General features: G+C 54.3%; 2 protein-coding genes across 15 annotated transcripts in view; one reads left to right on the forward strand and one right to left on the reverse strand.

The window, feature by feature from the left end:
* The window catches only part of LOC140421791 (uncharacterized), an 864226-nt gene that overhangs the window by 703062 nt on the left and 134128 nt on the right, over positions 1–27036 (reverse strand). The gene's annotated exons all lie outside the window — the stretch shown is intronic.
* Positions 8645–25569, forward strand: LOC140419707 (uncharacterized). Of its 8 annotated transcripts, none has more exons than XM_072503636.1 (5): positions 8645–8732; positions 12864–12950; positions 14240–14354; positions 18190–18296; positions 24103–25569. In XM_072503636.1, exon 5 carries the CDS (start codon positions 24219–24221, stop codon positions 25422–25424), a length of 1206 nt encoding a protein of 401 aa, XP_072359737.1. In that variant the 5' UTR covers positions 8645–8732; positions 12864–12950; positions 14240–14354; positions 18190–18296; positions 24103–24218; the 3' UTR covers positions 25425–25569. The 8 variants fall into 8 exon arrangements, with proteins under 8 accessions (XP_072359737.1, XP_072359738.1, XP_072359735.1 ...); XM_072503637.1 differs by lacking the exon at positions 8645–8732 and adding an exon at positions 8824–8977 and having other exon boundaries at positions 9270–12950; positions 18190–18314; XM_072503634.1 differs by lacking the exon at positions 8645–8732 and adding an exon at positions 8824–8977 and having other exon boundaries at positions 9270–12950.

Raw genomic sequence — 27036 nt, forward strand, 5'->3', positions numbered from 1 at the left:
GGAGTTTCCAAAATTAATCACTGTCAGTCCAGGATAGAAATTCACTACATGCTCTCCTCCTGCTCCCTGGTCCAGGATGATCGCTCATGCCCCCCCTCCCCCTCCTCCCCTCCCCCTCCCCCCCCTCCTCCCTCCCCCTCCCCTCCTCCCTCCCCCCCCTCCTCCCTCCCCCCTCCCTCCTCCTCTCCTCCCCCCTCCCTCCTCCCCCCCCTCCTCCCCCCCCCTCCTCCTCCCCCCCCCTCCTCCTCTCCCCCCCCTCCTCCCTCCCCCCCTCCTCCTCCCCCCCCTCCCTCCCCCCCCCTCCCCCTCCCCCCCCTCCTCCCCCCCCCCTCCTCCCCTCCCCTCCCCCTCCTCCCTCCCCCCCCTCCTCCCTCCCCCCCCTCCTCCTCCCCCCCTCCTCCCTCCCCCCCCTCCTCCTCCCCCCCCCTCCTCCTCCCCCCCCCTCCTCCCTCCCCCCCCCTCTCCCCCCCTCCTCCCCCCCCCTCCTCCCCCCCTCCCCCCCTCCTCCCTCCCCCCCCCCCTCCTCCTCTCCCCCCCCCTCCCTCCCCCCCCTCCTCTCCCTCCCCCTCCTCCTCCCCCCCCTCCTCCTCCTCCCCCCCTCCTCCTCCCCCCCCTCCCTCCCCCTCCCCCCTCCTCCTCCCCCCCCCTCCTCCCTCCCCCCCCTCCTCCCTCCCCCCCCCCTCCTCCCCCCCCTCCTCCCCCCCCTCCTCCCTCCCCCCCCCTCCCTCCCCCTCCCCTCCCCCCTCCTCCCTCCCCCCCCTCCTCCTCCCCCCTCCTCCCTCCCCCCCCTCCTCCCTCCCCCCCCCCTCCCTCCCCCCCCTCCTCCCTCCCCCCCTCCCTCCCCCCCCCCTCCTCCCTCCCCCCCCCCTCCTCCTCCCTCCCCCCCCTCCTCCCTCCCCCCCCCCCCTCCTCCCTCCCCCCCCCTCCTCCTCCCCCCTCCCTCCCCCCCCTCCTCCCTCCCCCCCCCTCCTCCCTCCCCCCCCCCTCCTCCCTCCCCCCCTCCTCCTCCCTCCCCCCCCCTCCCTCCCCCCTCCTCCCCTCCCCCTCCCCCCTCCTCCTCCCCCCCTCCCTCCCCCCCTCCTCCCTCCCCCCCTCCTCCCTCCCCCCCCTCCTCCCTCCCCCCCCCCTCCTCCCCCCTCCCCCCTCCCCTCCCCCCCCCTCCCCCTCCCCCCCCCCTCCCTCCCTCCCCCCCCCCTCCCCCCCCCTCCTCCCCCCCCCCCCTCCCTCCCTCCCCCCCCCCTCCCCCCCCCTCCCCCCCTCCTCCCCCCCCTCCCCCCCCCTCCCTCCCCCCCCCTCCTCCCTCCCCCCCCCCTCCTCCCTCCCCCCCCCCTCCTCCTCCCCCCCCCCCCTCCCCCCTCCTCCCTCCCCCCCCCCTCCTCCCTCCCCCCCCCTCCCCCCCCCCCCCCTCCTCCCTCCCCCCCCCTCCCTCCTCCCCCTCCCCCCCCCCCTCCTCCCCCCCCTCCCCCTCCCTCCCCCCCCCCTCCCCTCCCCCTCCCCCCCCTCCTCCCCCCCCCCCCTCCCCCCCCCCTCCTCCCTCCCCCCCCCCTCCCCCTCCCCCCCCCTCCCTCCCCCCCCCCTCCCCTCCCCCCTCCCCCCCCCTCCCCCCCCCCCCTCCTCCCTCCCCCCCCCCTCCTCCCCTCCCCCCCCCCCTCCCCTCCCCCCCTCCCCCCCCCCTCCCTCCCCCCCCCTCCCCCTCCCCCCCCCCTCCTCCCCTCCCCCCCCCCTCCCCCCTCCCCCCCCTCCCCCTCCCCCCTCCCCCCCCCTCCTCCCCTCCCCCCCCCCTCCTCCCCCCCCCCCTCCCTCCCCTCCCCCCCCCTCCCCCCTCCCCCCCCCTCCCCTCCCCCCCTCCCCCTCCCCCCCCCCTCCCCTCCCCCCCCTCCCCCTCCCCCCCCTCCCTCCCCCTCCCCCCCCCCTCCCCTCCCCCCCCCTCCCCTCCCCCCCCTCCCCCTCCCCCTCCCCCCCTCCTCCCCTCCCCCTCCTCCCTCCCCCCCTCCTCCTCCCCCCCCTCCCCTCCCCCCTCCCCTCCCCCTCCCCCCCCCCTCCCTCCCTCCCCCCCCCTCTCCCCCCCCCCCCTCCCCTCCCCCTCCCCCCCCTCCCCTCTCCCCCCCCCCTCCCCTCTCCCCCCCCTCCCCCTCCCCCTCCCCCCCTCCCTCCCCTCCTCCCCCCTCCCCTCCCCTCCCCCCCCTCCCCTCCCCCCTCCCCCCCCCTCCCCCCCCTCCCCTCCCCCCCTCCCCCCCCCTCCCCCCCTCCCCCCCCTCCCCCTCCCCCCTCCCCCCCCCTCCCCCCCCTCCCCCCCCCCCCCCCTCCCCCCCCTCCCCCCCTCCCCCCCCTCCCCTCCCCCCCCTCCCCTCCCCCTCCCCCCCCCTCTCCCCCCCCCCCTCCCCCCTCTCCCCCCCCCTCCCCCCCCTCCCTCCCCCCCCTCCCCCCTCTCCCCCCCCCCCCCTCCCCTCCCCCCTCCCCCCCCCTCCCCCTCCCCCCCCCCTCCCCCTCTCCCCTCCTCCCCCCCCCCTCTCCCCCTCCCCTCCCCCCCCCTCCCCCTCCCCCCTCTCCCCCCCCTCCCCTCCCCCCCCCCTCCCCCCCCTCCCCCCCCTCCCCCCCCTCCCCCCCCTCCCCCCTCCCCCCCCCTCCCCCCCCCTCCCTCCTCCCCCCCCCCTCCTCCCCCCCCCCCCTCCCCCTCCCCCCCCCTCCCCTCCTCCCCCCCCCCTCCCTCCTCCCCCCCCCCCCCCTCCTCCCCCCCCCCCTCCCCCTCCCCCCCCTCCCTCCTCCCCCCTCCCCCCTCCCCCCCTCCCCCCCCTCCCTCCTCCCCTCCCCCCCCCTCCCCCTCCCCCCCCTCCCTCCCCCCCCCCTCCCCCCCTCCCCCCCCCTCCCTCCTCCCCCCCCCCCTCCCCCCCCCTCCTCCCCCCCCCTCCTCTCCCCCCCCCTCCCTCCTCCCCCCCCCCTCCTCCTCCCCCCCCCCTCCCCTCCTCCCCCCCCTCCCCCTCCCCCCCCCCTCCTCCCCCCCCCCCCTCCTCCCCCCCCCCTCCTCCCCCCCCCCCCCCTCCCCCCCCCCCTCCTCCTCCCCCCCCTCCCCCCCCTCCTCCCTCCCCCCCCTCCTCCCCCCCCCCCCCTCCTCCCTCCCCCCCCTCCCTCCCCTCTCCCCCCCCCTCCCCCCCTCCTCCCCCCCCTCCTCCCCCCCCCCCTCCTCCCCCCCCCCCTCCCTCCTCCCCCCCCCCCCCTCCTCCCTCCCCCCCTCCCTCCCCCCCCTCCCTCCTCCCCCCCCCTCCCTCCTCCCCCCCCTCCTCCCCCCCCCCCTCCCCCCTCCTCCCCCCCCCCTCCTCTCCCCCCCCCTCCTCCCCCCTCCTCCCCCCCCCTCCTCCCCCCCCCCTCCCCCCCTCCTCCCCCCCCCTCCTCCCCCCCCCCCTCCTCCCCCCCCCTCCCCCTCCTCCTCCCCCCTCCTCCCCCCCCTCCTCCTCCCCCCCTCCCCCTCCTCCCCCCCCCCTCCCCCCTCCTCCCCCCCCCCCCTCCCCCCCCTCCTCCCTCCCCCCCCCCCTCCCCCCCCCTCCTCCCCCCCCCCTCTCCCCCCCCCCCTCCCCCCCCCCTCCCCCCCCCCTCCCCCCCCTCTCCCCCCCCCCTCCTCTCCCCCCCCCTCCCCCCCCTCCCCCCCCCCTCCCCCCCCCTCCCCCCCCCTCCTCTCCCCCCTCCTCCTCTCCCCCCCCCCTCCCCCCCCCCCCCCCCCCCCTCCCCCCCCTCCTCCTCCCCCTCCTCCTCCTCTCCCCCCCCCCCCTCCCCCCCCCCCCCTCTCCCCCCCCTCCTCTCCCCCCCTCCTCTCCCCCCCCCTCCCCCCCTCTCCCCCCCCTCCTCTCCCCCCCCCTCCCCTCCTCTCCCCCCCCCTCCTCTCTCCCCCCCCCTCCTCTCCCCCCCTCCTCTCTCCCCCCCCCTCCTCTCTCCCCCCCCCTCCTCTCCCCCCCTCCTCTCTCCCCCCCCCTCCTCTCTCCCCCCCCCTCCTCTCTCCCCCCCCCTCCTCTCCCCCCCCCTCCTCTCCCCCCCCCTCCTCCCCCCCTCCTCCTCTCCCCCCCCCCTTCCTCTCCCCCCCCCCTCCTCCTCCCCCCCCCTCCTCCTTCCCCCCCCCTCCTCCTTCCCCCCCCCTCCTCCTCCCCCCCCCTCCTCCTCCCCCCCTCCTCCTCCCCCCCCCTCCTCTCCTCTCCCCCCCCCTCCTCCTCTCCCCCCCCCTCCTCTCCCCCCCCTCCTCCTCCCCCCCCCCTCTCCCCCCTCCCCCCTCCTCTCTCCCCCCCCCCTCCTCCCCCCCCTCCCCTCTCCCTCTCCCCTCCCCCCCCCTCTCCTCTCCCCCCCCCTCTCCCCTCCCCCCCCTCTCCTCTCCCCCCCCCTCTCCCCTCCCCCCCCCTCTCCTCTTCCCCCCCCCCCCTCTCCTCTCCCCCCCCCCTCCTCTCCCCCCCTCCTCTCCCCCCCCTCCTCTCCCCCCCTCCTCTCCCCTCCTCTCTCCCCCCCCCCCCTCCTCCCCCCCTCCTCTCCCCCCCTCCTCTCCCCTCCCCCCCCTCCTCTCTCCCCCCCCCTCTCCCCTCCCCCCCCCTCCTCTCTCCCCCCCCCCCTCCTCCCCCCCTCCTCTCCCCCCCTCCTCTCCCCTCCCCCCCCCTCCTCCCCCCCTCCTCTCTCCCCCCCCCCCTCCTCTCCCCCCCCTCCCGTCCCCCCCTCTCCCCTCCCCCCCCCCTCCTCTCCCCCCCCCCTCCTCTCCCCCCCTCCTCTTCTCCCCCCCCTCCTCTCCCCCCCCTCCTCTTCCCCCCCCCCTCCTCTCCCCCCCCTCTCCCCCCCCTCCTCCCTCCCCCTCCTCCCCCCTCCTCCTCCTCCTCCCCCCTCCTCCTCCCCTCCCCCTCCTCCCCCCCCCCCCCTCCTCCTCCTCCTCCCCCCCTCCTCCTCCTCCCCCCCCTCCTCCTCCTCCCCCCTCCCCCTCCCCCCTCCCCCCCTCCTCCTCCCCCCTCCCCCCCTCCTCCTCCCCCCCCTCCCCCCCTCCTCCCCCCTCCTCCTCCTCCCCCCCCCCTCCTCCTCCTCCTCCTCCCCCCCCCCTCCTCCTCCTCCTCCTCCCCCCCCCCTCCTCCTCCTCCTCCCCCCCCCCTCCTCCTCCTCCTCCCCCCCCCCTCCTCCTCCCCCCCCTCTGCACACTAACCCGCTTTTCCATCAGCAGTCCCCTGATTTTAGGGTGATGTTGACTCAGGGTTGTGAATTTCTACCCTGGGTCTTCATGTGGCTGAACAGAGCCGCAGAGCTTTGGACACATGGGGCAGGATGTCTAATAAGACAGTGAAATCCGGAGAGCAGGATTTGCTTCCTTTTCTTTCCATCTCTGACACCACTTTGCATCATCAATAAGACATTGGGACTCAAAGACTAATCCAGTTTGGTGGACAAGTTGTCTCCATTCTGAACAATGGGGAACAAGCTCCTCCCACTCACTGAAACATCGCCCCGACAAAGATGACAAACGCGCATGCGCCCTGATGCACATCCAACAAAGATGGCGGCCATTAACCCGAGCCGAACATGAGGAGCTGCAGCTCCGCTCGGTACAAACTGGGTGCCGTAAACTCTTTTCCTTTTAAAAAAACAAAATCTTTTTATTGGCATTTCTCATATTTATAAACAAACTTCTTCCGAAGTTTGTGGCTTACAACAGCTTTATACAACGTTTCAGCCCACCCCCACAATCTCTCGCTCCCTCCATATTGTTAATCGCCTCACACCGATTTCGGAGCTGAAGTCAGCCCTTCTGCATCGCTATTGCCCACACTGCGCATGCTTCAATCACAGCAGGCCCCACCCCTCATTCACTCCGATTGGTTGGAGGACTAGCCGCTCTCGGTTGGTCCTCCAATCCTGCCCCTCCACCTCCTATTGGTCCGGAGCAGCCGTCAATCACCCAGTCATTATGACGGTTACAGATGGTGAGAGCGGCCACAGGCTCAGGCTGACTCGCTGATTGTCCAATAATAACAGTGAGAGTCTCAGTGGGACAATCAGACAATAATAGTGGAGATGGGGCCCAGAGGATAAACAGCAAAGGATTCACTCACTTTTAGAGTAACAAACACAGTGTCTGTTCCCATAATAAGAGTCAGGCTGCAGTGTGTGAGTGAACACATCATTGGATCCAATGTAGAATCATAGAATCCCCCCAGTGCAGAAGGAGGCCATTCGGCCCATCGAGTCTGTGGCAACCCTCTGAAAGAGCACCCTACCTTGGCGAATTCCCCAACCTATCCCCGTAACACCTCCCAGGGACAATTTAGCACAGCCAATCCACCTCATCTGCACATTCTTGGACTGTGGGAGGAAACCAGAGCACCCGGAAAGGAAATCTACGCAGACGCAGGAAAACTCCACAGAGACAGTGACCCAAGGTCGGAATTAATCATAGAATCCACAATGCATTCGGCCCATCGAGTCTGCACCACCGGCGTTACCTGATCTGGCCAACTCACTGAAATGTGGTTAATTCTGAATTGCCCAGCAAGCCCCTCAGTTTAAGGGCAATTAGGAATGGGCAACCCAGCTGGTTTGCCCGTGACACTCACATCCCATGAAGAATAGAGAAAATCAAAGGGCTGTTTCCAGCGCTGGTTTCCAAGGAATCAGTACTGGGCCCTTCACTCCTGGTTTACATCATTGATTTGGAGTAAATGTAGGAACATGAGGAAGAAGTTTACCTGTGACACAAAAATGATTAAACACTTGATAGTGAGGAAGAAAGCTGGAAGGAAAACAAGGCAAAGGATTACATGATAAATGGCAGGACAGGACTAGTTAGGCCAGAGCAAGATTCCTGTGCACAGGAAGATTGCACCAGAGAGAGCACAGAGAGGATTTAAGAACATCAGCCAGAAATTGACAATGTTTGTTCAGAGGAAAGTTTGGATAAACTGGGGCTGTTTTCTTTGGAACAGAAAAGACTGAGGAGAGACCAAAATGAAAGTTTGAAAATCAGCCTGGCTAGCTCAGTCTGTAGAGCATGGGAGTCTTAATCCCAGGGCCCTGGATTCAAGACCCACGTTGGGCGCTTCAGCTTCTTTAATCTGAGAACATTGAGCTGGACTGTTTTATGGGCGGCACGGTAGCACAGTGGTTAGCACTGTTGCTTCACAGCACCAGGGTCCCGGGGTTCAATTCCCACTTGGGACACTGTCTACGCAGAGTCTACAGGTTCTCCCAGTGTCTGTATGGGTTTCCTCCCACAAGTCCCGAAAGACGTGCTTGTTAGGTGAATTGGACATTCTGAATTCTCCCTCTGTGTACCTGAATAGGTGCCGGAGTGTGGTTACTAGAGGATTTTAAAATTCTGGAGTTTCATGGTGGCACAGTGTTTGTGTGCCTGCGTGCTGGGGACCCGGGTTCGATCCTGGTCCGCGGTCACAGTCTGTAAGGAATTTGCACATTCTCCCGTTTTCTGCCCAAATATGTGCAGCTGAGGTGGCTTGGCAAAATTAAATTGCCCCTTTATTGGAAAAAAATATAAATGTATATATTTTTTTAATTCTGAGGGATCTAAATAGATTGGATAGGAAGGTCCTATTCCCTTTGGTTGAGGGATACTTATAAAAGGGGGCAGAGATTTAGGGAAGGACTAGGAGGTTTAGAGGGTGGTGAGGATCTGTGACATGCTGCCTGAAATGATGGCACATTCCCTGATCACATTTAAAAAGTATTCAGATAGACATTTGAATTGATGTAACTTAAAAAGCTACAGACCACAATCTGGAAATTGAGTTTAGGCTGAATACCTACTTTGTACCCACGATGAGCTGAATGAAATGCGACAGGAACAACAAACTTAACAAAGGGGCAGCACGGTAGCACAAGTGGCTAGCACTGTGGCTACACAGCGCCAGGGTCCCAGGTTCGATTCCCTGCTGGGTCACTGTCTGTGCGGAGTCTGCACGTTCTCCCCGTGTCTGCGTGGGTTTCCTCCGGGTGCTCCGGTTTCCTCCCACAGTCCAAAGACGTGCAGGTTAGGTGGATTGGCTGTGCTAAATTGCCCTTAGTGACCAACAAAGGTGAGGAGGGGTTATTGGGTTACAGGGATAGGGTGGAAGTGAGGGCTTAAGTGGGTCGGTGCAGACTTGATGGGCCGAACAGCCTCCTTCTGCACTGTATGTTCTATGTTCTTAACAAAATCCCGGATAGTAACTCTCACTACTAACAAGATCAGCAGTTTGCCAAGTATGCTACTGTGGTAATTTTAAAATGTACCTGCATACATAAGAGTACAACAGCAAATTATGTAATTTCCCCAATGTATCGGTGTAATTAGTCTCAAATTTAACCTGGAATGGTCACTTACATTTTCCCAGTCACTCTGATATCTGAAATCTTTGTCCTCAGACAGAACAGACAAACCATTTTACCTCCCAGTGATTTTCAGGTCCTGATGAATCGAGTATCTCTGTCAGAGGATGATGTGATGTTTGGTTTGAGATTCCCGTGAGTAAATCCTCCTCTTTCTAAAGGAGTTTCCAAAAGAATTTCACTCTCAGTCCAGGAGAGAAATTCACAAGATTCTCTCTTCCGGCTTCCGGGTCAACGACGGCCGCGCATGCGCCCTGCAGCACCAGAGGAAGATGCGGCCGCGCAGGCGCCCTGCGGCATATCGCCCCCGAAACAGATGACAGCCGTTAACAGGGGCCGATCAGAGAGAAGAGCACCGATGCGGCCGCCCCATTCGGTACAAACACCGAACTGTATCAAAGGTGCCGGAACCAATTTATCACCCTGAGGAACTTAATGGAATAATGGCGGATAAGGCTACCCGGAATGCCAGGCGCCCTATCTTCGTCACAGTAGCCGGAACGCGCAGGTGTCAGAATGCCCCGCCCCCGGAAGTCGCCTCTCTGTGTGGAGCATGCGCGGTGCTGCTCCGGGCTGAGCGCAGCCGCAGTGAGAGTGAATGCGGCTCCCAGAGGCTGAATGAGAGCCTCCGCGAGCGGGGACAATGGTGAGAAACCAACCCCCCAATAAGACCCATTGGTTTTAGTGTCAGTCTGCAGACAGGAGCTGGAGAACTGAACCCAGGCAGAGGAGAGGGAGGGAGAAAACTGGCAGTGGAGGAAAGAAATGGTGCAGATGGGTTTGGATTTCAGCCCAGGGAGGAGGGAGAGTGTGTGGGACGGGGGTTTACAGCTTTGGGGGAACAAGAGAGGGAAAAATGTTCCAGAGAAACTAGAATTGTCTGTTCAGAATTTCTACCCTGGACTGACAGTGATGTCTTTTGTAAACTCCTTGTACAGGATATTGGAAGTGGAGGATTGGCTGACAGAAAATTCAGACCAAACATCACATCGAAATCTGACAGTCACTCAATTCATTAAGAGCTCAATATCTTCAGTCCTTGGATTTGGAAGGATAAGTGTTTGTTCTGTTTCAGCAGTGTGACTGCAAAAGCACCGAGACCCACCCCCAATGAGAGTTTTCCAGTCCGCTGACTGTGGATGACAGTCGCAATGAATTAATTGAATAGAAACCGACTTAAAATAGATTGGTTGAAGTCTATGTTAAAATAGCAGCTGTTAACTGCTGGGACAATTAGACAATAGTTTCATTCCTGGATAAAGAAGGAGCTCCAGTGTGTCCAAGAATTCCCAGTTTTCATAGATTATCATAGAATTTACAGTGCGGAAGGAGGCCATTCAGCCCATCGAGTCGCTACCGGCTCTTGGAAAGAGCACCCTACCCAAGGTCAACACCTCCACCCTATCCCCATCACCCAGTAACCCCACCCAACACTAAGGCCAATTTTGGACACTAAGGGCAATTTACCATGGCCAATCCACCTAACCTGCACATCTTTGGGCTGTGGGAGGAAACCGGAGCACCCGGAGGAAATCCACGCACACACACACAGGATGTGCAGACTCCGCACAGACGGTGACCCAAGCCGGAATCGAACCTGGGACCCTGGAGCTGTGAAGCAATTGTGCTATCCACAATGCTACCATGCTGCCCACATTTTGTTGATGTGTGCTTCCCACATTCTGTCCTTTTCAATAAACCTCAGCCCCACGGGCCTTTAACAATCAGAAACAAACCAGAGAAAAGGGTGAAGCTGTGCCTGCCCCTTTAACTGGGAGCTGAGCAGTGTCAGAGCCCCGACTGTCCCTTTAAGAATGAGTGATGTGTTCAGCTGAAGATTCCTATTGGCCATTTTCTGGGTGGTCTCCTTATTCTGATCATTCTCCGTGATCCTCGGGTATGTGAACCTGCTCTTCTGTCTCTCTTTCACTGAACAGCTCTGTTCTCTCTCAGATTCTCATTTGACCTCTCTCCACTCTCACACTCACTCGTTTCACATACCTCCCACCTCTCTCTATCTTTCTCTCTGACACTCACTCCTTTAACCTTTCTTTTTCACAGAGCGCCTAAATTCACTAAACTTTTCTCTCATTATCTCTCTCTGAAGAAGCACCGAACACACTGAACCTCTCCGCTTACTTGAGAAAGGACGTACTGGCACTGGAGGGTGTGCAGAGGAGATTCACTTGGTTAATCCCAGAGCTGAAGGGGTTGGATTACGAGGAGAGGTTGAGTAGACTGGGACTGGGACTGTACTCGTTGGAATTTAGAAGGGGGGGATCTTATAGAAACATATAAGATTATGAAGGGAATAGATAGGATAAATGCGGGCAGGTTGTTTGTAGAAGCCAAGTATTTCAAATACAACTCGTATAGGTAAAAGATAGCTGTTTAAGCATAAATGTTGAGCCCCAGTTTTTAATACCCATTTATACAGCATAATTCACTTTTACTGAAGTCCGTTGTTCTGGCAAATGCATATTTTCAAAGACAGTGTGACATTAAAACAGCAAGATAATTTGACACTGCTTGTGCTAATTGTCAAGGACAGGGACTGAATACACAGTAACATTGTTCACAATGCAGATAACAGCTAGGTCAGAAAAGCTAATGTTGCACATTGAAGATGGACGGCTTGCCATCAAATCAAATGTGTTTGAGTCTAACCCAAACCAATTAGGATTATATTGGGGTGTAATTAGACGACTTAAGACAGATATGAAAGTGTATAACTAAAAAGTTTCTCCCGGCCATTTTAGGTTAGGTTGGGTTTTGTTGTCTTTGTGAGTATTGTCTTTGTAAGTTTTGTTTTAGGTTAGGTTTAGTTTTTAGTGTGTTGTCTGTGGTGTATTGTCTTTGGGGGGGGTGTTGTGCTGTGTTGTCTTTCTGTTAGTTTAGTGTTTTTTGCCTTTGATTCTAGTCTCCATTTTAGTTTATGTCTTTTGGGGGTTGTCAGTTTAACAGTCTGTGTCAGTGATGTTAGTCCACTTTTGACTTTGAGTTTGAGTTTAGCTGAAGATTAGCTTTCTCTCTCTCTTCATGTTTCATTGCCAGACTTTGACCTTTAAAAAGTTACTTTCGAGCTGTCTGCCTAAGCAAAGAAAGATAATGTCTGTAATTCTCTGAAAGCTTCGAAATGTCTACGAATTGCCTTTTAAATGACTTTCAAATTGTAATCAAGCGACTACAAATAAAACAATTCTTTTTGGCACCTGAGGAGTTTATACTGCAAATTTCTGCTGAGTGCCAGTATTCGCAAAGTGCTACTGATAACCGAATAGCAGAGATAATATAAATTCCTTCAACTATACACAGTCGAATAATACAAGGAATCGAACAACTTAACACAGTCTACAAATAGTACAAATCTTATAACTTGTCGTATTGCGCCAGGACTTGATTCATCAACTAAGCTTCCCCCAAACTTGGCGTGGTTCAACAGGTTAAGATTCCCTTAAATTATAGTTTCCTTTATTGTTTCCACTGGCGGGTGAAAGCAGAACTAGGAGGCTTAGCCTCAAAATAAGGGGAAGTAGATTTAGGACTGAGTTTAGGAGGAACTTCTTCACCCAAAGGGTTGTGAATCTATGGAATTCCTTGCCCAGTGAAGCAGTAGCGGCTCATAGATCATAGAATTTACAGTGCAGAAGGAGGCCATTCGGCCCATCGAGTCTGCACCGGCTCTTGGAAAGAGCACCCTACCCAAAGTCAACACCTCCACCCTATCCCCATAACCCAGTAACCCCACCCAACACTAAGGGGAATTTTGGACACTAAGGGCAATTTATCATGGCCAATCCACCTAACCTGCACATCTTTGGACTGTGGGAGGAAACCGGAGCACCCGGAGGAAACCCACGCAGACACGGGGAGGACGTGCAGACTCCGCACAGACAGTGACCCAAGCCGGAATCGAACCTGGGACCCTGGAGCTGTGAAGCAATTGTGCTATCCACAAGGCTACCGTGCTGCTCCTTCATTAAATGTTTTTAAGATAAAGATAGATAGTTTTTTGAAGAATAAAGGGATTAAGGGTTATGGTGTTCGGGCCGGAAAGTGGAGCTGAGTCCACAAAAGATCAGCCATGATCTCATTGAATGGCGGAGCAGGCTCGAGGGGCCAGATGGCCTACTCCTGCTCCTAGTTCTTATGTTCTTATGAACATCTCATTTATGGAGACTCAATCCTTTTTCTATCTACCTCTCACTTTCTCTCTCTCTGATTGGCTCTGAATCACTTTTAATCTCCTATTTTCTAATAACCCTCTTTGAGGAAAATTTAAGTTTCTATAATGTCCCCTCATTTCTCCCAGTGATAATCCTCAGTCCATCTTCCAATTCAGTGAATAAGTTAAAAAATTAAATAACCTCCTATTTTAATGTTTAAAATGGGAATGGAGGTGAATGTAATGCTGAGAATGTAATGCAATCTGTGTGGGCGTTCTTGGTGCCGTCAGAGTGAGGTCACCCTCACAGGCAGGAAGACTGTTCACGGTGATAACATGAAACTGACGCCTGCTGTTTCATTCTCAGGTAACACAACTTCCTGTTTCTCTGCTGCCAGTTCCAAACCACACATCTCACTTCTGAGCAGAAAATAAATCCAGGGACCACAATCTGGTGAGAACATCTGTCAAGGCGGCCTATATCTGTCCACAGAGTCACACAGATCACATTGTGGTGACATTTACAAATGAGCCGGTTATTTCTGTTCAGAGTCTCCATTCCCGGACAGAAGCGGCTGTGACTGTGGATCAGTCGTTCAGTTCCCTCTGCTCGCTGTAGCTGGGAACTGATAACCTGCTCCCTTATATTTTATATCATTCTTTCTGTGTTACTTGTTTCCTCTATTTCTCAGCTTTTATCTCTCGCCACTTCATCTTTCTGCTGTTTAAAATCTCATTTTTTTCTCACAGTTCTTCTGTCTCTCCTTTCCTCTGTATCTCTCTCTCTCTCTATGTCTGTATGTTCCTATTTAATGGAGGTGTTGAATTTCATGAGGGTGTTGTAATAAATTAAAGAAAGAAAGAGGGAGAAAACCAGTAAATGGTGGGAAAACTCAGCAGTTCTGGCAGCATCGGTACAGAGAGAAACAGAGTTAACGTTTCGAGTCCCTGTGACTCAGAGCAGGAGAAACAGGGATTGTCCCTCTGAGATCAGGGAAGGTGAAGGGGAGTTTTAATAGAGGTGTTTAAAGTGAGGAAGGATTTGTGATGGTGTCGATGGGGAGAAACTGTTTCCCAAGAGCAGGAGGGTTTGTAACCAGAGGACACAGAGATTTAAGATATTTGACAACAGAACCCAAGGAGGTGATGAGGAGAATTGTTTTTACACTGTGATGTGATGTGATCTGGAATTCACACTGACAGGCTGCAGGAAGCAGATTTAACAGTAAATTTCAAAGGGAATTGGATAAATTCTTGTAGACGGTAAATTGGCAGAGTTATGGTGAATGGGGTTAATTGGACAGTTCACTCATCTTTGTGACATTCTGAATTTTCCTCAAACTGATGTTTTAACATTTGATCTTTTCAATCACAAAGTGTCTCAAAGAGAAGATTAAAACTTTAATTTTGATGAGCTGTCGGATAGGTTTCCTGTTTGACTGTGTAACTCGAGAACTATGAGAAGGATCTGAATATTTTCAGTACCTCTAACAGATGTACCTCAGATATCAGAAATCTTTGGAGTTCCCCATGTCCTCATTGCTGTCCCCTTGGGTATAACAGCTCTCAGTCAGGTGGAGTCAGTCACACGTGTCTCTGTCATGTTTCCATTCTTACTTTATCACACACCTCCCAGTGATACTCACCACAACACAGGAACCTCAAAATATCATTGCTTCCTTACACCTTGTCCTCCTATTACAATTGGATGTTTATTGGGCCTCTTGTCTCCATTAACATCAGATTATCTGCAGTTAAAATGACCTCGGAGACACTGGAACCACACTCTGATTATTATACCAGACTCCAATCAGCCCAGGACCTGCAGTGGTAACATACACCAGAATTGGAATAAAAGGTAGGTTATTGTCTAATAAAGGGGGCGGCATGGTGGCCTAGTGCTTCGCGCTGCTGCGTCACGGTGCCAAGGACCCGGGTTCGACCCTGGCCCCGGGTCACTGTCCGTGTGGAGTTTGCACATTCTCCCTGTGTCTGCATGGGTCTCACTCCCACAACCCAAAGATGTGCACGGTGGCTGGATTGACCACGCTAAATTTCCCCTCAGTTGGAAAAAAATGAATTGGGTACTCTAAATTTTTTTTTTTTTAAAGGTTATGGTCTATCAGTGACAGAGTAACAGACACCAGAAGCGGATTATATTATATTGTCAACAAACCATGACTAACTCACTATTATATGAAAACCAGACTTCAGTTATGGTTCTCTAGATACTGACTGTATTATCATTACATTAGATCCAATGATATGTTCACTCACACACTGCAGCCTGACTTATTATTGTAACAGACACTGTGTTTGTTACTCTCAAAGTGAGTGAATCCTTTGCTTGTTATCCTCTGGGCCCCATCTCCACTATTCTTGTCTGAGACCCTGTGGTTTTATAGGGTTCAACGACTGTCATATGAGAAGGGCAGATAATTATAACTTTTTTGAGTTTTGTGAGTGATGACCTGCTGCGTTTATCTCCACGCAGCAAGAGTATATCCTGCATCCGCCACTTAGTCTGGCGTGATACACGGTGTGAAAACTAAGTAAAGGAACAAAAATTAACTGATGGACAAAACAAAGGGGGCTGTTCCCAAGCAACGAATGGAGCACAGCCCAAAGACAACTGGAAAGGAAACGGAAACATAACAAAACCCATCAAATCAAAGTGCGGAAATCAGGGTCTATAAAGCAGCCCAACCCCTGCGGCGGCCACGGAGCACGGAAGGCCTCGAGTGTGCTCGTGGACACCGCATGCTCCAGGGACACCCGGTCGCGAACAAGGCTCCGGAAGAGGGGCAGACAGTCAAGTTGGATGACCCCCTTGGTCGTCCGCTGCTTGGACCTATTAATGGCAAGTTTGGCCAGGGCCAGGAGCAGGTTCACAAGGAGGTCCTCCGCCTTCCCCGCCCCCCTCCGCACCGGATGTCCGTAGATCAGGAGCGTGGGGCTGAAGTGCAAACAAAATCCCAACAACAACATTGTCAGCAAAGCAAAAAGGGAGTGCAGCTGAAGCTGAGGACAGACAACATACACGTGCTCCACGGTCTCCACCAGGCCGCAAAAGTGGTAGGTCTCTGGGGAGGCCGTGTGTCGGTTTAACTTTACTTAGTTTTCACACGGTGTATCACGCCAGACTAAGTGGCAGATGCAGGAGATACTCCAGTGGAACGGCACTGCCCTGTGCAACACACTCCACCCCAGGTCCCCAACTTTTATTGCTCCCCTCCGCCGTCCGGATTGCGTGTGGTGGTCTCTCCAGGGAACTCAGGTTGTTGCGAGGCGGTGTCCCGAGGTGAGGCTGCGGCATCCGGGTTGGTTGGGACAGACACGGGGTGAGTAGTCGGGATGGGGCCAAGGTGTGGATGGGCCCGGTCCGACCGCCGTGCCGGATTCTGTTTCGTCTTTTTAGGCTGCCTCTGGTCTAGTGGAGGCTCCCTCTCGCCCCCGCCAGCAGCCGTGGTGTTGCCAGGGGCCGGTTGCTGGGCAAAGAGGTGGCAGAGGAGAGGGGCGGCAGTGCCAGCCGCAACCACCAGGAAGTTGGTGTTGGTGGTGGCCGTTAGGGTGGGGCAATTCGGGCAAATATGCCCCAGCCCTCTGCAGGCATGGGGAATACCCGGACCTGACCTCCCCCAGTAGGTTGAGATGGGGGGGGGGGGGGGGAGGAGCTCGGTGGGGAGGTAGGACGTTTGAAAGAACCACACGTTCGGCGGTGGCCTCCAGCGGGTCCACCGCCACGTGGGTCCCGCCCACCGTGAGCCCCGCCCACCGTGAGCCCCCTTTCCAGGACATGGTGGACTGCCTGCTCGGCCCACAGGAAAAACACGACCTTGCTGTACATCCTGGAGGCGGCTACGATGGCCGAGGGGCCGAAGACCCCGGCCATCGCACGCGTGCACGCCTCGATGGTCATGGTGGGGTGGGCATAACCTTTGACCCCAAGTTGCCGTGATAGGAGGCGGAAAGGCCAGGGGGCCGCGGAGGCAGCGGAGGGTCGAGATGCTCCTGTCCCTGCATAGGTTCTTGCCGCCCTGCATCCGGCAGAGTGGAGGATGCCCCTGGGGTATTGGCCATGGCCACCCCTCGTAAGGTCTGGCCGTGTATTTAAGACCAGGGTTCGGGGGTAAGGGTGGGGGGAGGGGGGGATGGACGTGGCACCACAACAGCAGGTGCCACAAGGAAAATGAAAATCGCTTATTGTCACAAGTAGGCTTCGAATGAAGTTTATGTGAAAAAGCCCTAGTCGCCACATTCTGGCACCTGTTCGGGTAGGCTGGTACGGGAAACGAACCGTGTCTTGGTCAGCTTTCAAAGCCAACGATTTAGCCCTGTGCTAAACCAGCCCCAAGCACTGCAGGGCAACAGCAGAGCGGGGCAGCGTTCTTCACCCCAGGAGGGGCTTAAAACAATGTCCCAGGCTGCCCCACACCCGCCACAGGTGCTGAAAGGCCGGCGAACGGCGCTCTTCAGCCCTGTGGGGCCCAAAACAAAGCCCTTGGTCTTCACAACAGCCCCAGGTGGTCCCACTCCCATCTCAGGCAGAGGGGCGGGAGGACAGTCTTCACCCCGGGGGGGGGGGCAGCAACAGGCCCCAGGCGGTCCCACCTCGGGGGGGGAACAGAGCAGGGTCTGCAGTCCCCGGTGGTCCCACTCCCACCTCAGGCACAGGGGTGGGAGGACATAAGGTGGGGCAGCAGGATTGGGGAGGAGGAGGAGTCAGAAACAATCAGCAAGTCAACCTGAGCTCACCATCTGTCACCGTCACAATGCCCGGGTGATTGACGGCGGCTCCCGACCAATAGGAAGAGGAGGCGAGAACAGAGGACCGAGTGAGGGCGGCTGGTCCTGCAACCAATCGGAGTGAACGAGGGGCGGGGCCCGCTGTGATTGAAGCATGCGCAGTGTGGGTGATGGCGAAGGACGTTTTTGTTTAAAAGGGAAATTGGTAAGAGGCGGTTAACAATATGGAGGGAGCGAGAGATCGCGGGGCGGGCGAAAACGTTGTGTCAAGCTGTTGTGAGCCGCAAACCGCGGACAAAAAAATTCTGGGACCCAGTTTGTACCGAGCGGAGCTGCAGCTCCTCATTTAGGCTTGGTTAACGGCCGCCATCTTTGTTGGATGTGCATCAGGGCGCATGCGCGTTTGTCATCTTTGTCGGGGCGATGTTTCAATGAGTGGGAGGAGCTTGTTCCCCATTGTTCAGAATGGAGACAACTTGTCCATCAAACTGCATTAGTCTTTGAGTCTCAATGTCTTATTGATGATGCAAAATGGTGGCAGAGATGGAAAGAAAAGGAAGCCAATCCTGCTCTCGGGATTTCACTGTCTTATTGGACATCCTGCCCCATGTGTCCAAAGCTCTGCGGCTCTGTTCAGCCACATGAAGACCCAGGGCAGAAACTCACAACCCTGAGTAGACATCATCCTCAAATCAGGGGACTGCTGATGACAAGAGGGTCAGTGTGCAGCGGGGGGCATGAGCGGTCATCCTGGACCAGGCAGCAGGAGGTGAGAATGTAGTGAATTTCTTTCCTGGACCGACAGTGATTAATTTTGGAAACTCCTTTTACAGGGGATTAGTAGGGGAGGATTTACACACAGCAAACTCAAACCAGGAGAAATGTTTTATCTTTCCTGAATTAAATTTCTGGACTGACAGTGATGCCTTTGTAAACTTCTTTCACAGGGGCTTAGAAAGGGATTCGCAGACAGGAAACTCACAACCAATCCTCACATCAAATTCTGACAGCACCATTCGAGTTATCAGGACCTGGAGATTATCGACATTTGTGTGTGAGCATTGAGTTCCAGGTCATTACGACTCACTGTGTAAAATGACTACCTCCTATCTCCCCTGTAGATCTTGCTCACAATCTTCTGTGTTCCCTTTTACAATCTACTGATGGGAACAGTTAAAAAAAATCTTTTGCTGGGTTTGCCGTTGTCGTTTCTGGTGCCTGGGTCGATGCCGGGTGGTCCGTCTGGTTTCATTCCTTTTTCATGTTTTTGTTGTGGTTGAATCAGCTTGGACCAGTCTATTTAGGATCCAGAACACAATTGTAGTCTCCTCCAAGAATCAATTGATCTGTATCCAGGTCTGGGATGGATTGCAACAATTTTTTACAAATGTTTCTGTGAGATGCCCACATGAAAAAAAAGATAGAGAAGCAGAATTAGGCCATTCAGCCCATCGAGTTTTTGAGTTTGCTCTGCCATTCGATCATGGCTGATATGTTTCTCATCCCCATTCATCTTGTATTGTAGCTCTCTTGAAATGAATGCGAACATTGCATTTGCCTTTCTAACTGCCAACTTTCCTTTATTTGTTCTTAGGATGTGGGTGTCGCTGGCTGAGCCCATCCCTAATTGCCCTTGAACTGAGTGGCTTGCTCGGCCATTTCAGAGGGAGCAGTTTGGGAGGATGTGAAGCTGAAGTGATTAAATGACAAAGGGGATAATGGTGCAAGATAAAACTGGGTAATAATGAGATAAGTAAATAAACTAACAGGAAAAGAGAAGAAATAAAAGACAGGTCCAGGTGAGGTATAAATGGCAACAGCAGAACCGTTACCAGCACCAACTGTCTAAAAATGTCAGAGTGATGATTATAATCTGAAATTACTGAAATGAATGTTGTGTCTGGAAGGTCAGAAATTGCCTGATCAAGGATGAGGTTCTGTTCTTCAAGTTCCCTTTGAGCTTTATTAATAATAACCTTTCATTGTCACAAGTATGAAGTTACTGTGAAAAGCCTGTAGTCGCCACATTCTAGCGCCTGTTTGGGTAACAGGGTTTATTGGAGCAGTGCAGGAGGCCGAGGACCGAGTGGGAATGGGGCGGGGAGTAAAATATTAAATGATCGGAAGCTCAGGATTATGCTTGCAGACTGAATGGTGATGTTCCACAGTCACCCAATCCAGATTTAATCTTCTCAGTGTGGGGGAGACCAAATCGTGAGCAGTGAATACACAATACTGGATAGCAAGAGGTACAAGTAAATCACGGTCACCTGGAAAGTGTGTTTGAAATCCTGGAATATGGGAGGGATGGCGATGAACTGGCGGTTGTTGCATCTGAATGGAAATGATTTACAGTGATGTTCATAAGAAAACAAGAAATGGGAGCGGGTACAGAACATATGGCTCATTGAGCCTCTGAATTTCTTGCTGGCTGTTACCTGCTCGTTCAGGCATCATTCTGGTATCTTCCCCAGTCCTTCCAGATCCATTTTATGATATGGATACATTAGCTCAACAATCCTGTGAACTAATTTAGTCTGACCCAGTGTCACCGAGCTGATATCCAGTCTTACTCTGACACATTATTCTTAATGCCAGAGCTGACAGGCTAAGAGTGAAAAAGTCAACTGTTTAGCAGTAAGGGGAAGAGGCAAGTTTGTAGATGCTCCACAGTGTTACAGACTCGTTGGAACTGCTTATTCTGTCCCATCTTACATTCAGCCAATAGTAAAATGACTAAAATACTGCAACATACAGGCATTTGGGGACAACGGTGAGTTTGCTGCTCAGATTAGTTGAAGCCTCCATATTGTAAAATGGATCTAGAAGGACTGGAGAAGATGCAGGAAAAGATATTTGAATTATGCCTGAACTGGCAGGTTTTACCCAGCAAGAAAGATTGGACAGGGTGTAAACCTTTTCTCTGGAAAAGGGAATGAAGGATGACCTGATCCTGTAAGATTATGAACAGGTTTGATATGATAGACAAGTGGAAGATGTTTCCACTGGATAAGAATAAATATGAGTTAGTCATTAATTAATCTAATGTGCAGTTCAGGAGCAGTTCAGAGGGAGATCACTCTCACACTTCTCATGTGCAAAGGGATTTCCTCAGTTTTCCCACTGGCTAACACTACAACTTTAAAAGACCAAACTATTTGATCCAATTTCAGCACATTGTTATTGGCGAGGGGCAGTTTAACTGTTCTGTCCAGGAAGACAAAAATCACTGTTCACCTGAACCTGCTCAGACCCCAACACGTTAACATCTCACTGTCCGTGTTTTCGTCTGTTGTCAATCACACCCAGGACAGAACTGTGGTGGACAGCCTGTACTATTTAGTTGCTGTATTAATTTATGTCATACATTTCTTACCTTGGCCAAATGGTACCAATCGTAATCGGTTGGCAAAGTATAATTTCTATCTGCAATATCGATTTCAATGGCTGGGGTATTACCCATCATGCGCAGAGTGCGCCTGTGACTGGCGCATGCGCGGTTCAGGTTGTCGCTGACAGTGCGAGGAGCGGGAAAGAAACAATCGAGCGACTTTCAGGATTGGAGCCGGTGGGTGGTCGGAGAGCAATAGAAGCTGCGGAGTGAGCCGGGAGGCTTCATAAATACCCCGTGGCGGCTTCAACTCCCGAGGAAAATGTTAACGGTCCCGTCTTAAACAGCACCAAATAGAGTGAGAGCTGAGCGGTGACAGGCCCGGATTACCGGCCGCCATCTTTACAGAGGACAAGGTGCCGCAGGGAAGGGGCTGGTTTAGCACAGTGGGCTAAGACAGCTGGCTTGTAATGCAGAACAAGACCAGCAACGCGGGTTCAATTCCCGTTCCAGCCTCCCCGAACAGGCGCCGGAATGTGGTGACTAGGGGCTTTTCACAGTAACTTCATTGAAGCCTACTTATTAATATGCGCAGCGAGTCTGGAGCGGATGCCAACTCTCCCAGATTGACTGACTGGAGTCTCCAGGATTTTATTTTATGTATTTGTGGGAGTCACTGGCTGGGCCAACATTTATTGCCCATCCCTAATTTCCCTTAAACCGAGTGGCTTGCTCGGCCATCTCGGAGGACATTTAAAGAGTCAACCACATTGCTGTGGTTTGGAATCTTGTCGGCCAGACCAGGTAAGGATGGCAGATTTTCTTTTCTGTTCATTCACGGGATGTGGGTGTCGCTGGCTGGGCCAGCATTCACTGCCCAGCACTAATTGCCCTTGAACTGAGTGTATCTCAGAAAGCATTTTAAGAGTCAGCCAGCTGACTGTGCATCTGGAGTCACATGTAGGGCAGACCAGGTAAGGCCAGAAGGACTGAGTGAACCATCAAATATCGACAATGATTTCATGGTCACCACTGGACTTTCAATGAATTCAAATTTTACCTTCTGCCTTGGTGAGATTCATGTCTGAGTGTCTGGAAAATCATTAAGACAGGAAAAAACATTTTTGGGTCTTTGAAAAAAAATAGTCGGCCCCTCGAGCCTGCTCCTTACACACAAACTAGGAGTCGGCCCCTCGAGCCTGCTCCTTACACACGAACTAGGAGTCGGCCCCTCGAGCCTGCTCCTTACACACAAACTAGGAGTCGGCCCCTCGAGCCTTCTCCTTACACACAAACTAGGAGTCGGCCCCTCGAGCCTGCTCCTTCCACACAAACTAGGAGTCGCCCCTCGAGCCTGCTCCTTACATACAAACTAGGAGTCGGCCCCTCGAGCCTGCTCCTTACACACAAACTAGGAGTCGGCCCCTCGAGCCTGCTCCTTACACACAAACTAGGAGTCGGCCCCCTCGAGCCTGCTCCTTACACACAAACTAGGAGTCGGCCCCTCGAGCCTGCTCCATCATTCAATAATTTTGACCTCAACTCCACATTACTTTTGTTTTAATAAATTTAGAGTACCCAATTATTATTTTTATCTAATTAAGAGGTAATTTTGCGTGGCCAATTCAGCTAACATGCACATCTTTGTGTTGTGGGGGTGAAATCGAAGCAGACACTGGGAGAATGTGCAAACTCCACATGGGCAGTGACCCAGGGCCGGGATTTGAACCCGGGTCCTCCGGCGCAGTACCAGTGCTAACCACTGTGCCCACATGCTGCCCAACTCCACATTCCTGGCTACCCCAATAACATTTTACTCCCTTACTTATCTAGAATCTATCCACCTCTGCCGTAAGAATTTTCACTGCATTTTAAGGACGGAAGTTCCAAAGTCATAGAATCCCTACAGTGCAGAAGGAGCCCATTCGGCCCACCAGGTCTGCACCAACCCTCACAGCGCCAAGGTCCCAGGTTCGATCCTGGCTCTGGGTCACTGTCTGTGTGGAGTTTGCACAGTCTCCCCGTGTTAGCGTGGGTTTCGCCCCCACAACCCAAAGATGTGCAGGCTAGATGGATTGGCCGCTCTAAATTGCCCCTTAATTGGAAAAAATGAATTGGGTACTCTAAATTTATAAAAAAAGGTCTGCACTAACCCTCTGAAAGAGCACCAAGCTCACCACATCCCACCCACTCCATCCTCACAACCACACCCAATGTCCACATCCTTGGAGACGAAAAGGTAATTTAGCATGACCAATCCACCTAACCTGCATATCTAGAATAATAATCTTACAATATTCTTTGTCACAAGTAGGCTGACATTAACACTGCAATTAAGTTACTGTGAAAAGCCCCTTTGAACTGTGGGAGGAAACCAGAGCCTGGGAGGGAACCCACACAGACATGGGGAGAACGTCCAAACGCCACACAGTCACCCAGGGTGGGAATTGAACGTGGGTATCTGGTGCTGTGAGGCAGCAGTGCTAACCACTGTGCCACCCCTGTCTTGCAACCCTCAAGAGAAAAAATATCCTTATCCCCATCTGAAATGGGTGACCCCTTATATTGCAACAGTGACCCCCTCGTTCCAGATTCTCCCACAAGAGGAAACATCCTGTCCACATCCACCCTGTTAAGACCCTCAGCATATTATATCGTTCAATCCAGGTTTTACCCAAAACATTAAATCTGTGTCCCGACTGCTTGTACGATCAGTGAATGGAAACAGAGTTTCTTTGTCCACCCGATGGAAATCTGGCATAATCTTGTCCCTGAATCAAATCTCCCCTCAACCTCCTTTGCTGGAACCATTCTGGTAAATCTCCTCTGCACCTTCTCCAAGAACCTTCACATTCTTCCTGAAGAGTGGTGACCAGAGCTTTATAAAGATTCATAGAATAGAATTAGAACCATAGAATTCCTACAGTGCAGAAGGAGGCCATTCGGACCATCGAGTCTGCACTGATTCTCTGAAAGGGCACCCTGCCTAGGCCCACACCCCTGTCCCTGTAACCTCATAGCCCCACCTAACCTTCGCATCCGTGAACACTGACGGCAATTTATCAAGGCCAATCCACCTAACTTGCCCTTCTTTGGACTGTTGGAGGAAACCTGAGCACCGGGTGGAAACCCACGCAGACACGGAGAGAAAGTGCAAACTCCTCACACACAGTCATCAAGGCCGGAATTGAACCCGGGACCCTGGAGCTGTGAGGCAGCAGTGCTAATCACCTTGCCACCAGAAGCATAGTTTTGGTGTCAATATTACTGTTTATGAAGCTCAAGATCAAAGTTGCTTTGCCAACTACTCTCTTAATATGTCTTGTAGATTTACAAAATCTCTCTTCACCTCTTTCTCTCTCCTCCCAAAGAGGTCATTTGGGTTTTTATAACAATCCAGCAGTTTTCATGGTCACTTTTTCCCAGTACTGGCCCCACAAATGACCAGATTCATTCAGCTCAATTTCACAACCTGCCTTTGTGTTTTTCTGGGTTCTCTCTCACTCCCTATTTTCTGTTTTTAAATCAGTTTCACAGGGTGTTCGAAGGGGAGGCTTCAAAGTCCGGAAACTCAAACCAAGCATCACATCAGGATCTGAGAGAGTCCTCAATTTATCATATCCTGAACATCAGCAGATTTTGAACATGGAAGGAAAAAACATTGTTCACAGTGGGGAGAAACCGTACACGTGTTGTTTGTGTGGACAAAAATTTGCTCGATCATCAGGCCTCACAAGCCACAAATGCAGTCACACTGAGGAGAAACCGTGGAAATGTGCGGACTGTGGCAAAGGATTCACTTACCCATCCAGTCTGGAAACTCATCGACGCAGTCACACTGGGGAGAGGCCATTCACCTGCTCCAAGTGTGGGAAGGGATTCACTGAGTCATCCGCCCTGCGGAAACACCAGCGAGTTCACACTGATGAGAGACCGTTTCAATGTCCAGACTGCGGGAAGTGCTATAAAAGTTCTGGGGATCTGATCAGCCATCAACGTGTTCACACTGACGAGAGACCGTTCAGGTGCTCTCACTGCGGGACTGGGTTCAGACGATCATCTCACCTCACTGTACACCAACGAGTTCACACTGGGGAGAGGCCATTCATCTGCTCCAAGTGTGGGAAGAGATTCACTCAGTCATCCGATCTGCTGAGTCACCAGCGTGTTCACTCTGACGAGAGACCGTTTCAATGTCCAGACTGCGGGAAGTGCTATAAAAGTTCTGGGGAACTGATGAGCCATCAACGTGTTCACACTGATGAGAGACCGTTCAGGTGCTCTCAGTGTGGGACTGGGTTCAGACGATCATGTCACCTCACCGTACATCAACAAATTCACACTGGGAAGAGGCCATTCACCTGTGCCCAATGTGGGAAGGGATTCACTCAGTCATCCTCCCTGCTGAGTCACCAGCGAGTTCACACAGATGAGAGACCGTTTCAATGTCCAGACTGCGGGAAGTGCTATAAAAGTTCTGGGGAACTGATGTGCCATCAACGTGTTCACACTGACGAGAGACCGTTTAGATGCTCTCAGTGTGGGACTGGGTTCAGACGATCATCTAACCTCACTGTACATCAGCGCATTCACACTGGGGAGAGGCCATTCACCTGCACCCAATGTGGGAAGGGATTCACTCAGTCATCTGACTTGCAGAAGCACCAGCGAATTCACACTGGGGAGAGGCCATTCACCTGCACCCAATGTGGGAAGGGATTCATTCAGTCATCCGACCTGCAGAATCATCAGCGAATTCACACTGGGGAGAAGCCATTCACCTGCTCAGAGTGTGGGAAGGGATTCACCACTTCATCCGACCTGCTGAGACACCAACGAGTTCACAAGTAACCACAGTGATTGGGTTTTGCTGTTCCTCACATTCAGGACTGAACCATGTTCATTTGGGTCTCTTTCTGCTGATAACAAACTTCAGCCCATTTACAGGGGCTAAGATTCTGCGTAAAAGTCAAATAAATCAGATTTGTGTAAAATACACAGTGTGTTGAAACTTTTTAATATCTCTGACACAAGTTAGTTCCTTTTGAAGTAATCTCGCTCTCCCCTGTCTCTTCCATCCTCACCTCCAACAAGAAGTGTGAGGAGCTTGTGGAGCTTCTTTGTGACTGAGATTGAGTAAATCCGATCAGCTGCCTCTGCTGCTTCCCTCCCTTCCACGAGCCCACCGGACCAAACTGTCTCTAAATTTCATCCTTTCCCTCAACCCACAACTTTCTCTGGTTTGTCTCCCATCTTCCCTCATGCCCTCTCAGAGCTCATCTAGTCCATGAGACCCAGCTCCTGCTCCATCGACCCTATTCCCACTCAGCTACTGATCAGCCAACTACCCTGTGTCCATGGATATTGTCAACATTTCTCTCTCTTCAGGTACTGTCCCTCTGTCCTTCAAATCTGCCATCATCACCCCCTCCACAATAAAACAAACCCTTCACCCTGCCATCCTTATACATTACTGCCCCATCTTCAACCTCCCTCTCCTCTCCAAACTCTTTGAACATGTTGTCACCTCTGAAATCCTTGCCCATTTTTCCCAGAACTTCCATGTTTGAATCCCTTCAATCAGGTCTCCGCCCTGTCACAGTGAAATACAAGAGACAAACAGCATCTTACCCGGAGAGAAAACAGACAATCCGGGAGCTTGGATGCAAGGGTAGCACAGTGGGTAACCCTGTTGATTCACAGCACCAGGGACCCGGGTTTGATTCCCGGCTTGGGTCACTGTCTGTGTGGAGTCTGCACGTTCTCCCGGTGTCTGCGTGGGTTTCCTCCGGGTGCTCCGCTTTCCTCCCACACTCCAAAGATGTGCAGGTTAGGTGGATTGACCACGCTAAATTGCCCTTCGTGTCCAAAAAGATTAGGTGGGGTTACTGGGTTACGGGATAGGGTGGAGTTGTGGGCTTAAGTAGGATGCTCTTTCCAAGGGCTGGTACAGACTCGATAGGCCGAATGGCCTCCTTCTGCACTGTAAATTCTATGAGGTGAGATTGTGCTTTCTGAGCTCCAGCCAGGTGATGTTAAACACTCAGGCAGGAAAGACAAAAATCTACAACGTGTTTAAAACAGCTGATTTATTTCACCGATATCTAGAATGTTAAACTCCAGTCCCTTCAAGGTTATTATCATCAGAAACAAACTCCAACTATCAGAGTAAAAACCTCAAAGTCCTGGTCCAGATAGAGGCCATTTGGCCCATTGTGTGAGTGCTGGCTGAAGTGGAGCTATTCAGCTTAACCCCATTTTGCAGATCTCAGTCGATTGCCCTGCATGTCCCAGCCCTTCAATTGGATATCCAAGACATTTATTTTAAAGTGATCGGGATTTCTGCTTCTATGACCCTATCAGACAGCGAGTTCTAGACTCCCACCACTGAAATGATGACCTCCGAGAAGCCATAGCTTTTGGACTTCCGGTTGCGGCTATGCGGAGCTAAGTCGCACGTTCA

This window comes from Scyliorhinus torazame, chromosome 5, assembly GCF_047496885.1.
Source record: "Scyliorhinus torazame isolate Kashiwa2021f chromosome 5, sScyTor2.1, whole genome shotgun sequence".
Classification (NCBI taxonomy): Eukaryota; Metazoa; Chordata; class Chondrichthyes; order Carcharhiniformes; family Scyliorhinidae; genus Scyliorhinus; species Scyliorhinus torazame.